This window comes from Myotis myotis, unplaced genomic scaffold (genome assembly GCF_014108235.1).
Source record: "Myotis myotis isolate mMyoMyo1 unplaced genomic scaffold, mMyoMyo1.p scaffold_m19_p_15, whole genome shotgun sequence".
NCBI lineage: Eukaryota > Metazoa > Chordata > Mammalia > Chiroptera > Vespertilionidae > Myotis > Myotis myotis.
This window is the reverse complement of record NW_023416319.1, coordinates 1,093,210-1,107,079: the sequence shown is the minus strand read 5'-3', so window position 1 is coordinate 1,107,079 and position 13,870 is coordinate 1,093,210. Positions and strand designations below refer to the sequence as shown.

General features: G+C 45.6%; 1 protein-coding gene across 8 annotated transcripts in view; it reads right to left on the bottom strand.

Annotated features, from left to right (window-relative positions):
* Positions 1-7,874, bottom strand: part of EDRF1 (erythroid differentiation regulatory factor 1) — a 29,506-nt gene extending 21,632 nt beyond the window's left edge. For 6 of the 8 annotated variants that reach the window (XR_004972073.1, XR_004972072.1, XM_036335626.1 and 3 more), the window contains exons 1-6: positions 7,640-7,874; positions 6,531-6,739; positions 4,523-4,589; positions 3,848-3,973; positions 2,996-3,120; positions 2,592-2,748 (exon numbers count right to left, since the gene is read on the bottom strand). Coding sequence is in view for 6 of the 8 variants with exons in the window: in XM_036335626.1 (XP_036191519.1) it covers positions 2,592-2,748; positions 2,996-3,120; positions 3,848-3,973; positions 4,523-4,589; positions 6,531-6,739; positions 7,640-7,747 (792 nt within the window). In the remaining 2 variants the exon portion in view is untranslated. The remainder of the gene's footprint in view (positions 1-2,591; positions 2,749-2,995; positions 3,121-3,847; positions 3,974-4,522; positions 4,590-6,530; positions 6,740-7,639) is intronic. The other 2 variants (XM_036335625.1, XM_036335627.1) reach the window with 1 other exon arrangement.
* Between the last annotated feature and the right edge of the window lie 5,996 nt (positions 7,875-13,870).

Below are 13,870 nucleotides of genomic sequence, written 5' to 3'. Positions count from 1 at the left end.
ACAGCGGTTCTCAACCTCCTGGCCCTTTAAATACAGTTCCTCATGTTGTGACCCAACCATAAAATTATCTTCGTTGCTACTTCATAACTGTCATGTTGCTACTGTGATGAATCGTAATGGAAATATCTGATATGCAGGGTGGTCTTAGGTGACCCCTGTGAAAGGGTCGTTTGACCGCCAAAGGGGTCGCGACCCACAGGTTGATAACCGCGTCTCTAAGAGGCTCTGTAGTAGAAAATCGACTTCCCTTCCGTGTGACCAATGTTCTCAAACTGACTTCATCTCAGGACACGTTTAAGTCAATACATCCTGTGGACTGTACTTTGAAAAACCCTTTTAGGAAGAGGAACTTTTGACAGTGGTAAACTCAGCCCACCAGTCAGTTTTCCAATCATTAGGCAGCTGCCATTAAGACACATTACTTTAAACCGAATGTCAATGCCACAATAGTCCCCACGATGGGGATGCTTATGTGCGCGCACACCGTAGTCCGTGACCTCTCACTTCTTGTCCTAGGCGGATGCTAATAGGCTTAGCATCTGCCTGCAAAGAAGTGCACGTGACTGTATGCACAGGTTGTGTGTGTGGGGGTGGGTGCGCATGCATCCATCTCCAGCACTTTTGCTGTGCCCTTAAAGAATACTACAGAGCTTCAACCTTTACTATTTATTACACGGACAAGTTATCTACCCGCAGACCAACTCCCAAAGTCGTATCTGCCAGGTAGCTGCGTTAATGAGAGTTTGGGCTCCAGGTTATGATGCTCCAAATACAGATCTGGCTCTCAGGCCGTTATAAAGACCCTACTTCACCTACTTCAGCTCTAACACTGCTTAACCCAGGCCTCAGGCTGGTGGCTTCGGTGTGGGGAACAAGAATTCAGAAGGTGGTGGCTTGCAGACAAAAATAAATCTCTAAATGCTGAAATTTAGGCTGTATAATATGTTCTAAAAACATTCTGTGAAAGATTATTTTTATGGCAGGAGAGCTCTTCCCGGCACATGGCATTGCTCAGACAATCTGACTGCTTTGAGGCCATCCTGAACACGCGTGGAACATGTGGACACAGTGCACTACGGCTCGAGAACAGGCCTCTGAAGTCACAAGGATCTGAACACTAGCGTGGACTTCACCAGCCATGAGACCAGGGACGAACATCTGCTCTTTATGAGTTTAGTTTACTTGTAAAATGCCACCATCCACATTGAACACATACCATAACACGTATGCAGTACTGTATACCCATGGCGCAGGGCATAAGAGGCACTAATTAGATGCCAGTTCACTTCCTCCACATGCAAGTCTACAGCTTCTCAACAGCCTTCAAGGTCTTTCATAGGGAGCCCTACACAAGGTAAGGACAGAATGGGAAGGGGAGGTGGGTGGTGGGAGACTGGTATTTCTACTGTGTCTTTTTATAATGTGTGGGTTTTGAAGTCAAGGAATATAAAAAGAATTTTTAAAAACTCCTTTGGTGAACTATAATCATATACATGAAAGTGTATAAAACAAATACAACATAATGGCTAACTACAAAGCAAATTAATACATCCTGTGTTCATACCAGTGTAACCAGTCCCTACAGCCTAACCTGGGCCTTGTGCATGCACAGCCCCCATGCCCTTTTCATCCACACCAAACCCCCTCCTGCTGGTTCCCACTGTCACCTTGCATGGTAATTCCTTTCTTTTCCTCAGTTTTTCCCAACTTGGGAGAAATCTGAATTCATTACATAGTTTAATAAGGTTTTTCCAACTTAAAACCTACAAAAACTAAAATCAAGTTAAACATATTTGCCTCCTTGTAATCCTATGATTTGTAAAGATAGCAATGATCTGGGTGAATAATTTTTAATATGTGAGAACACAGAGCAAGAGGAAAAATAATTTACCAAGTTAAAGATCCTATTTTTATCTCCTTTAAGTTTATCAATAGGTTTACCTGAAAACAGACATATACAATTCACACCTGTGGAGTTCTTTTTTACTTTGATAGAAACAATGACAAAACTCAACAAGCAATAAGAAGAAACCAAGAATATAAGCGACAAAAAGAGACAACACATTCTACTCTCTCTTCCTTTCTAAAAGCTTCATAACATTATTGTGGGTTAAAACCTCAGGAACCTCATCCAGAAAATCTTAAGGGTGATTTTAGCCCTAAAAATCAGACTAAAAGTTAAGGTCAGTATTTAAATTACAACCAAGTCTCTGAGTCGATATTTGATAGGCACTTGCTTTACACCTAAAGTTTAAAATATACTACATCACTATATTTATTATATGCTGTAGTACTCTTATGACTTTTAGGAGATAATCAGCATTGATAAACATATTGGTGAGCTACGTTAAATGCTGAGAACATTTTTTAAATATTTAAAATTTTTAATTTAAGAAAATCTGATCTAGCCATTCATATCTCCTGCAAATTCCTAAAAAAAAACACCAAACTAAAAGAAGTATGATTTTATAATTGTGAGACATAAATTGGTAGAATATTTTGTATTCCTATTCATCTATTTTTATTGGCAAGATAATTGGTTTCGTCTTCTGAAATGAGTTTGCTGAGTGAGCCTCGGAGTACTAACTCACCTGACTGGAAGCACTGGGATCTTCGGAAACCGGAGAAGGCATTTCAAAGGGGGCGGGCCACGACGCCCCGTCCGAGTCACCTGTCTGGTCTGAACTGGATGATTCCCGCTGCTCTGCAGCAGATGGGACGGGCTGCGCGGCTCCATCGCCATTGATACTGGCCAAATCAGAAATAGAAACATCACACTGTCATTAAGGGTCAGCTCATGCAAGTCTACTACTTTTTAAAACCAGACTCTATAACCAAGCATAAATCTTACTTTTAAAGAAAAGAAATATAAGACATTGAAATGTAAACAATACCATAGTGGCAAACCTTAAATTATTATTTTTCCTGACTTCAAAATTAAATTTTAGATCAGAATTTAATTTTTCCTCTTTAAGATAAACAAATAGCCAAGTACCTGTAATATAAAAACTTGGAAAGAATAGCCTTTTGATACCAATGCTCTTTGCTCTTTTTCTTCCTCTGCCACTTCTGATCAATAAGTCTCTGATAAAACTCTTTCAGCCACGTCCAATCACCAGTCTGAATAACATAAGAAATTAATCAATACAAGAAACATGTAGTCAAAACAATTTGTTACCCATTACTCATTTTACAGGAAGTACTCTTTACTTTTTGAATACTGTTTCAGAAATACGTATTCAATGTAAGTCACCATAACTTATCTTCCTTTACCAACGCATTGCAGGAAGAGTCTTTAAATAATAGCTATGGGACTGGTAGGACCATGAACTATTTGCAAACAGTGCATGCAAAGGTAAGTACAGACATGGAGAGTAAGCCTTGGGAAATGGCAACATGGTTATTTTGTGCAAAAGCATTCATTATCTATACATTGGGGGGGAAACAGGCACTTATCTACACTGTTTGAGAGGCACTGCTTTAAGTGAACCAGTTAATTATAATAACTATATATTCAGAATAACAACATTTCCCACATTTCCTGGCAGCCATGTTTCATGAGAATCTCTTTAAAGGAGACATGAAAGGGTTTTTAAAAATTTAACCTAGTCCCTTCAATTTCAGGCTTTTCACCACTTTCCCTGGCTCCATTCTTTCCTTGCAAGCATCCTGCTGGCTGGCATCAGTAGGTTTCTTGCCAATTCTCTCCTTTCCACTTGTTACTCTGAGCTGCCGGCTTCTGGCTGCTCAAGTGCGCCTCTGTTCCCACTTTGGTCTTTCTTGGAGACAGTCACCCTTCTGGCGCCTCAGGCTGCTGAAACGCTGCGTGCAGGTGGGCTCGGCCTACCTGGGAAGACCTCATAAAGAGCTCCTGGATGTCCAGCTCGTCCAGCAGGAGGGTCCTCCCGACGCGGTGCACGGCCATGCTCACGTGGGACTTGCTATAGGGGATCTTCAGGAGCTTTTTTATGTTCTTAAGAAAATGAAGAGGAAAGAGTTTAGAAAGACCTTTTTCAGTGTGATTCCATTTTTAACTTCATTCCATTTTAAAGCATAACAAACCTTATTTCCCTAAGGTTATACAAACTGTACTTTCCACAGAAAGCTAAATGCAAACAAACGAAAGACAGCTCTTCCAAACCTCAATCACCTGCACTTTACAAGTCATCCTGTTAACCTAGCTGACGGTCACACTTGCACCGACCTAGGCTTTCAGCATATCAGATAAAAATGACCAACTAAGGAGCCATCGATTTTGCCGGAAGCATCATATCTCATTCTCAATTGGTAACATACAAAACCATCCCAAATATTCTAATCACTCGTAACTGCTCTTTTTAAAAAACATAACCATCAACATTGGTATTGTTACCACTGCCAGTGTTTTGGGGGTTATTCCTTCCTCTCTGAAGGAGAGGCATTTGATAATCAGACAGTGGCCTCATTTCATCAGGTTTTCAAGGTCCTGCACAGAGCAGGGGTAAGTGCCCAGCACCGATGGCCTCCCCATCAGGACACTTACCTCAGAGTCAGAGACAACGTCCACATCGTTGCCCACGGAGTCAATAAAGTCGTACGCCATCCCAAAGCTAAAGGAGGGAACAAAGGCCACAAAGGTCACACTCATAGTGATGCAGGTAGAGTTTGTCACAGATAATGTCAACTTCAAGGACACAGTTCCCACATTCGGACATCTCTGAAATCAGCATGCCTCTCACCATTATAGCTGGCTAGTTTTTCCTTCTTAGTGGCATATAAAATAATGGTGTTACTTAAAATCAGTGGCATCTTAAATCTGATAAAATATAGTAATAATCATTAGGAGCAATTAATAGGAAACACCTAGAATAAAAACAATGAACAATTCTTTTCATTTTTGTAATCGCAAAACCCAAAAAATCTCCAAGAGAAAACAGTTCAAGATGTTATTCTTTTTAGGTAGAAAGGTAAGAAAAATAGAAACAAACATTTATCAGGATTTGAGTCTGGGACTGTATTCCTAGCGATATACAATATGACTCTTTTAAAGTACATATGGGAAAAACAAATACACCCGGCTCCAATTCGGCCAGGAGAAAAGAAAAACAATGTCGTGCCAGATACCACATGAGGCACATCCATAACCCACACGCCTGAAAAGCGTCCATGTCCGCATTTCCCAGTGAGGAGCCAGGAGACTTACCTGGGGCCACCTTCCTTCAAAGTGTGCTCTGATGACTTACTCTGTGGGCTGGGCCAGCTACTTAGCCTTTCTGAGCCTGTGTGTCCACGCGAAAATTAGGTAATAGTACCCAACTCAGAGGTTGTGGTGAGAATTAAAAGGCATCAGCGTGTAAAGTACTTAACACAGTGTGTGCACAGTCAATATCATTACCATGTGAATCACCTTATAACATTTTTGTTATTGTTGTCAATCCACACCGAGGACACCTTTTCCATTGATTTTTACAGAGAGCGGAAGAGACAGAGAGAAACATTGATGTGAGAGAGACATCGATTGGTTGCCTCCCGCACGCACCCCGACTGAATCAAGCCTGCAATCGAGGTACCTGGCCGTAACCGGAATCCTTCAGTCAGAGGGCAGGTGCTCTAACCACTAAGCGGCCCGGCTAGGGCTCACCTTCTAACATGTGTGTTCGCATACCATAGTTTACTAAGCCGTTCTTCAAAAAGAAGATTCGCGCACTACTTCCAACTGTTGCTAGTAGAACTATTGCTGCAGACAAACACCATTTTGTAAATAGAACTTTTACCTCGAGTGGCATGAGGGTAATTTCCAACCTACTGGCTCATAAGGTATCAACGTATGTATGGCTCTTGCCACATGTTGTATGGAAATACTTTGGGTTCAATCACTGAGAGGAAGAAGGAGGACCCCACACATTCAATCGTCTACAAGAATGTGGACGTTCATACATTATTCTCAGTAAGACCCAGGTTACTCTCTCAAGTACAACCAGCAGCATTTCCAGCAAGTGTCACAGTCAAGGGTTCAAGCCACCCAACCAACATGCTGGCTTTCCTCATCAGGCCTTTTCAGACCCGACAACCCCCGCCATTTAACACGTTAAGCGTCCAGTCAGTCACCGGTGACTGACACTATACTTTCCGCCCGGAAGACAAAACAGGCTGGGCGCTTCATGTGTTCATGAAAAACCCCAAAGGACAGACCAGGCCGCCTTAAGGGTTTTCTTCTTCGGGCGCCACCCTAAGGCTCCGTGTTCACATATGCAAAAGGCATGGACATTGGCTAAAAACAAAACATCTGCTGGAAGTCTAGGGGTCAGAATTCAGCTGTGTTCAGACGTGGCGCAGACCTGAGACAAGCATGTGCCGTAGGCATCTTCCGATGACGACATAACCCTATTAGCAGGGGGAAGACGGGACTCCGGAAGTCAAATAGGACCTTTTCCCAGAGAGAGACTGCACGCAGTCGAGGAGCTGACGATTAAGCGGAAGAGCAGGTGTCAGCGTTCCGGGGGGAGCAGGGGTTGGCGGGCCCTGGGAAGACGCCCCCCACGGGCACTCACCTGGAAAACGGCTTGCTCTTCTTACTGGTGCCCAGGATGGCGGTGCCCGCGGGCCCCAGCTTGGCGCTCTCCCGTAGCCAGTTGGCAGGGGGCAGTTTCAAGTCTGTCTTCTCTTCCAGGCGCGCGAAGGCTGCCCGAGGGGGGGCCGAGGAGTACTTCACCACGGCCCGGCTCTTCACCTCGCTGCCCCCGAGGAACAGCGCGGAGCCCTGGGGGACACAGGGACCCGCTGCAGTGAGCACTCCCGGGGAGGAGAAACCCCACCGTCTGACAAGAGGAAAGAGCCCATCGGGACGCCAGCTCTTTTTTCTTTTTCTTGTTTTTACATAACCTCAAAGAAAAACCCGCGTGGAGGAGTGGGAGGGTGACGGCTGTCAGCTGGGGAACAGGCCAACCAGCCTACCTTCTAAACGTTATTCTTAGAAACGGGAGAGGCAGGAGCCAAGGGGCGCGATGCTATCCCGCCAACTGAACACATCTGCTAAAACCTCTGTTCGGCGTCAAAGAGGCGTTTACATTTCGGCAACGCACGCCAGGTAGGAAGTAGTTTGCGGTGAGACCTGCGAGGCTTCGTTGCTTTTCAAGCAAACGTTTACTAATGGACCAACGGCACCTGCGAGGCCGGCCGGGGGCCGGTCTAGGGCCCGACAGGCACCCTGTCTTTCCCTCCACCTTTGCACCACTGGGTCGCATTCTGGAACCCCATACAGGCGTCCCCCCGCCCCCTTCCCAATACACACACGCTTTCCCAGCTGAGAGCTCATTTGAAAATGGCATGCATGCTAACCAAGGGCGCCTCTGTAATTAGTGTGTGCGCACACTTTGGGGTTCACCCTGTATTATTTACATGCGCGCCCTGAGAGCACAGTGTCTGCCTCCCCCACCGGCCACCGCGGGGGAAGCGGCTGCCTCTGATGCGATGACTGGCGAGGACACACCTGCATCCCCGACTTGGGCAGGCGCGCCGGCTGCACTGCGTCCCGGGGCTGCCGGGAGGCGCGGAGAGGGCGCCAGAGGCCGCCGGGAACAGTGACATCCCTCCCGGCGGAGCGGGCCCACAGCCCCGCACCCCGCGGCCCCGCAGCCCCGCGGCCCCGCGGCGGACGCACCTGTGCACAAGGTTCCTCGGACTCGCCCTGGGACAGGAGGCTGAGTCCTCCGCGAGCCGTGGCGCCGGCCGGCGGAGCCTCGGCCCCGGCCTCCTTGGAGTCCCCCATCACCCCGGTCCAAGGGAGACCAGGCGAGGCAGGACCCGCGCAGCCGCCACAGGAACCCGGGCCCAGCGACGCCGCCGCACAGCAGAGCGCGCTCCAGGGACGCCCCCCACACCACACTTCCGGTCTCTCACAGGAAGGAGTTGCGGCGGCGCGTCCACGTCTCGCGAGCTTTGCGCCCGAGGCCCGGCCCCGCCTCCCCCGGTGGCGGCCACCTTCGCGGCGGGGCCGGCGCTGTAGTGCGCCTGCGCCTGTCAGAGCCTCCGCGGAAGACCACTTCTCGCGATAGCTGACCTCCAGGCTCCACCCCTTGCCAACGGCTGGTCTTTGTTGACAAATAGTTCCTGGCGCTCGGCCTCGGTGCTCGGCCGGCGTCGCCGAGGTCCTCGCCGCGTGGGAGGGGGCGCGCTGCTATCGGCGTAGCCCGCGGCTCCGAGCTAGGCAGTGTGCAGTGTTAGCCTCTCCCAGCCTCGTGCCTCCTCGGGTTACACGGGCTCGCGGAGACGCGCGCAGGTGAGGGGCGCTCCGGTTCCAGCCGCCCCGCCTGCGCGTCCCGTCGCCGCATCACAATGCCCGCGTGGCCGCAGTCCCGAGGGTGGCCGCGGCGCCCAGCTGCGCAGAAGGGGCCTCCGCCTTCCCTGAAGGCACGGGCTTCAGAGGCGGAGGGTTCGCAGCGCAGTGACTCGCAGCACCGTTGGGGAGCCCGCTGTGCGTCGGGCCCCGGGAGCTAGCCACGGGCGGTCCGGGCGGTCCAGGGGCTGCTCCGGCGCCGCGGTGCCTGAGACACCCGGGGGCGAGGCGACAGGCCGAGCGGCCGCGTGGCTTGCAGACCCCAGGAGAGGGGCCCGGGCTGAGAGCGGGGAGTGGAGACTAGCCGGGGCCGCTGTACGGCTGTGCAGGTGCAGGGCGCGCGCACCCAGGGTCATACCAAGGGTGGGAGAATGCAGCCACGTCCTTCATACAAATTCGCTTGCTTTTGCATAAAATGTTGGAAGTTGTTGTTTTTTTTAAATTAGTTTCTCTTGCAGTTATGTGGCTTTCTCCATTACATTAGGCCCTGGTAACTCACTGTGTACATTCAGAAAGCCTTGCGACTGAAGAAGCTCCACGGACACACAGTTTTCAAACCTAACAACATTTTTTTTTTTTTATTGCTTAAAGTATTACAAAGGGTATTACATATGTGTCCATTTTATCCCCCCGCCCTAGACAGTCCACTAGCCTCCCCTATCCCCCAATGTCTTATTCCACTGGTTATGCTTATATGCATGCATACAAGTCCTTTAGTTGATCTCTTACCCCCCTACCTCCTGCCCCCCAACCCTCCCCGGCCTTCCTGCTGCAGTTTGACAATCTGTTTGAGGCAGCTCTGCCTCTGTATCTATTATTGTTCAAAAGTTTATAATGGTCTCTATTATCCATGAATGAGTGAGATCATGTGGTATTTTTCCTTCATTGACTGGCTTATTTCACTTAGCATAATGCTCTCCAGTTCCATCCATGACGTTGCAAATGGTAAGAGTTCCTTCCTTTTTAGAGCAGCATAGTATTCCATCGTGTAGATGTACCACAGTTTTCTAATCCATTCATCTACTGATGGGCACTTAGGCTGTTTCCAGATCTTAGCTATGGTGAATTGTGCTGCTATGAACATGGGGGTGCATATATCCTTTCTGATTGGTGTTTCTGGTTTCTTGGGATATATTCCTAGAAGTGGGATCACAGGGTCAAATGGGAGTTCCATTTTCAGTTTTTTAAGGAAACTCCATACTGTCTTCCATAGTGGCTGCACCAGTCTGCATTCCCACCAGCAGTGCACAAGTGTTCCTTTTTCTCCACATCCTCTCCAGCACTTGTCGTTTGTTGATTTGTTGATGATAGCCAGTCTGACAGGTGTGAGATGGTACCTCATTGTTGTTTTGATTTGCATCTCTCGGATGATTAGTGACTTTGAGCATGTTTTCATATGTCTCTTGGCTTTCTGAATGTCCTCTTTTGAAAGGTGTCTATTTAGGTCCTTTGCCCATTTTTTGATTGGATTGTTTATCTTCCTTTTGTTAAGTTGTATGAGTTCCCTATAAATTTTGGAGATTAGGCCCTTATCAGATATGAGATTGGCAAATATGTTTTCCCACACAGTGGGTTTTCTCGTTGTTTTGTTCATGGTTTCTTTTGCTGTGCAGAAGCTTTTTATTTTGATGTAGTCCCATTTGTTCATTTTCTCCCTAGGAGCTGTATCAGTGAAGAAATTGCTTCGGCATATGTCTGAGATTTTGTTGCCTTTGGATTCTTCTAGAATTTTTATGGTTTCCTGTCGTACATTTAAGTCCTTTATCCATTTTGAGTTTATTTTTGTGTATGGTGTAAGTTGGTGGTCTAGTTTCATTTTCTTGCATATATCTGTCCAATTTTCCCAACACCATTTATTGAAGAGACTATCTTGGCTCCATTGTATGTTCTTGCCTCCTTTGTCAAATATTAATTGAGCATATTGGTTCGGGCCGATTTCTGGGCTCTCTATTCTATTCCATTGATCTATATGCCTATTCTTGTGCCAGTACCAGGCAGTTTTGAGAACAGTGGCTTTGTAATACAACTTGATATCTGGTATTGAGATCCCACCTACTTTGGTCTTTTTCAGGATTGCTGCAGCTATTCGGGGTCTTTTTTTATTCCAGATGAATTTTTGGAGAGTTCGTTCTAGATCTCTGAAGTATGCCGTTGGTATTTTAATGGGAAGTGCGTTGAATTTATAGATTGCTTTGGGTAGTATGGACATTTTAATGATGTTGATTCTACCAATCCATGAACACGGTATGTTCTTCCATCTGTTTATGTCTTCCTCTATATCTTTTTTCAACGACCTGTAGTTTTCTGAGTAGAGGTCTTTTACCTCTTTAGTTAAGTTTATTCCTAGGTAGCTTAATTTTTTTGGTGCGATGGTAAACGGGATTGTTTTTATAATCTCTCTTTCTGAAAGTTCACTATTGGTGTATTGAAATGCCTCGGATTTCTTGGGGTTAATTTTGTATCCTGCTACATTGCCAAATTCATGTATTAAGTCCAGTAGCTTTTTGATGGAGTCTCTAGGGTTTTGTATGTATAATATCATGTCGTCTGCAAATAAGGACAGTTTTACTTCCTCTTTTCCAATTTGGATGCCTTTTATTTCTTCTTCTTGCCGAATTGCAATGGCTAACATTTCCAGTACTATGTTGAACAGGAGTGGTGAGAGGGGGCATCCCTGTCTTGTTCCTGTTCTTAGGGGAAATGGTGTTAGTTTTTGTCCATTGAGTATGATGTTGGCTGTGGGCCTGTCATATATGGCTTTTATTATACCTAACAACATTTTTATGAATTATATCTAACAAGGAATTCGATACAACAGTACATTTTGTAGGAACGTCAACACGAGTTGGTTTTGATACTTATTTTGTAGTCGATTCTTTTGGGGTTTTTTGCAAGTAATAATACATTGTTATCATAGTAAAACACTGAACACTAATATCTAACATTAGGAGGATGGTTAAGTCTATTTTTGGTCCATAATACCATTAACGTGTGCGACTATTGTTTTTCAGGAACATTTAAATTGTACATGATGTTAAATGATTTTTAAAAGCAAATATGCAATATGATCCTAATTTTAAAAGCATGGAAAAAAAGTAGATCGAGAGAACCAAGATGGCGGCATAGGTTAACGCCGGAGTTTGCTACTTTGAACAACTACTTCAAAAGTGAAACCAAAAAACGGAAGGGACATCACCCAGAACCACAGGAACGCTGGCTGAGTGGAAGTCCTACCACTAGGAGGAAAGAGAAACGCATACGGACACTCAGAGGAGGCGCAGTGCTGAAGTCAAATTCTGAGGTGCGGAGTGCGTGGAGCGGGCTGGCGGCGGAGGGCGCAGTTGGCGTTTTCAATCGGGAGGGAGTCGCAGACTCTGAGCTCCAGATCCGGGCGAGTCTTTAGGGACCCAGACTCAAACGGGAGAAGCTTTCTCTCTGAGCTTTGCAGCGGGTGCTGGGACTCAGAGAGGCAGAGCCCCTGGGGACAGGACTGAGAGCCGCCATAACTGCTCTCTCCGGCCCACCCTGTTGATCCTGTGCGACCCGCCCCGCCCAAGCCCTGCACACAGGCATTTGCCGGATAGCCTCAGGCAAAGGCTAGATTAGCACCTCCCTAGAGGACAGAAGTTCTCTCACTACTGACACAGCTGATTCTCATAGCCACTTGGCCTGGAGGTCAAACCCTCCCTGGAATTAGCTACAACAATCAAGATTTAACTATAAGACTGCGAACAAAGACCACTAGGGGGTGCACCAAGGAAGCATAACAAAATGCGGAGACAAAGAAACAGGACAAAATTGTCAATGGAAGATATAGAGTTCAGAACCACACTTTTAAGGTCTCTCAAGAACTGTTTAGAAGCCGCCGATAAACTTAATGAGATCTACAAGAAAACTAATGAGACCCTCGATCTTATATTGGGGAACCAACTAGAAATTAAGCATACACGGACTGAAATAACGAATATTATACAGACTCCCGACAGCAGACCAGAGGAGCGCAAGAATCAAGTCAATGATTTGAAATGCGAGGAAGCAAAAAACACCCAACCGGAAAAGCAAAATGAAAAAAGAATCCAAAAATGCGAGGATAGTGTAAGGAGCCTCTGGGACAGCTTCAAGCGTACCAACATCAGAATTATAGGGGTGCCAGAAGATGAGAGACAGCAAGATATTGAAAACCTATTTGAAGAAATAATGACAGAAAACTTCCCCCACCTGGTGAAAGAAATGGACTTACAGGTCCAAGAAGCGCGGAGAACCCCAAACAAAAGGAATCCAAAGAGGACCACACCAAGACACATCATAATTAAAATGCCAAGAGCAAAAGATAAAGAGAGAATCTTAAAAACAGCAAGAGAAAGAAACTCAGTTACCTACAAGGGAATACCCATACGACTGTCAGCTGATTTCTCAACAGAAACTTTGCAGGCCAGAAGGGAGTGGCAGGAAATATTCAAAGTGATGAATACCAAGAACCTACAACCAAGATTACTTTATCCAGCAAAGCTATCATTCAGAATTGAAGGTCAGATAAAGAGCTTCACAGATAAGGAAAAGCTAAAGGAGTTCATCACCACCAAACCAGGATTATATGAAATGCTGAAAAGTATCCTTTAAGAAGAGGAAGAGGAAGAAAAAGGTAAAGATACAAATTATGAACAACAAATATGCATCTATCAACAAGTGAATCTAAGAATCAAGTGAATAAATAATCTGATGAGCAGAATGAACTGTTGATTATAATAGAATCAGGGACATAGAAAGGGAATGGACTGACTATTCCTGGGGGGGAAAGGGGTGTGGGAGATGCGGGAAGAGACTGGACAAAAATCGTGCACCTATGGATGAGGACAGTGGGTGGGGAGTGAGGGCAGAGGGTGGGCCGGGAACTGGGAGGAGGGGAGTTATGGGGGGAAAAAAAAAGAGGAACAAATGTAATAATCTGAACAATAAAGATTTAATTAAAAAAAATAAAAAAATTAAAAAAATAAAAATAAAAAGTAGATCATTAAAAAAAAAATAAATAAAAAATAAAAGCATGTCTGTTGCTGTATCTATGTCCATAAACACATGAGTGGAAAGATGAAGTGGTTTAAAAGATATTCCTTAAAGTTTTCTTTATTTTCTTGTATTTTCTTTCTGATCATGCATTACAGGGAGACCTCATTTTATTGTGCGTAACTTTATTGTGCTTCACGGGTGTTGCGTTTTTTTACAAACTAAAGACAAAACCCCCCACCAGCACAAAAATGACCACTCACATTGCTCTTCTTGCTATTCGATATGGTGATCTTGAACAGAACCTGCCATATCTCCAAGGTATGCCTGTATTTTATAGTAAAATATAATTTTTTAAAAATACATTTTTATTGATTTTAGAGAGGAAGAAAGGTAGATAGAAATATCAGTGATGAGAGAAAATCATTGATTGGCTGCCTCCTGCACGCCCCTTACTGGGGATCAAACTTTCAACCCAGGTATGTGCCCTGACTGGGAATGTAACCGTGACCTCCTGGTTCAGTATGACACATGATTTGCATATTAGCCTTTCAT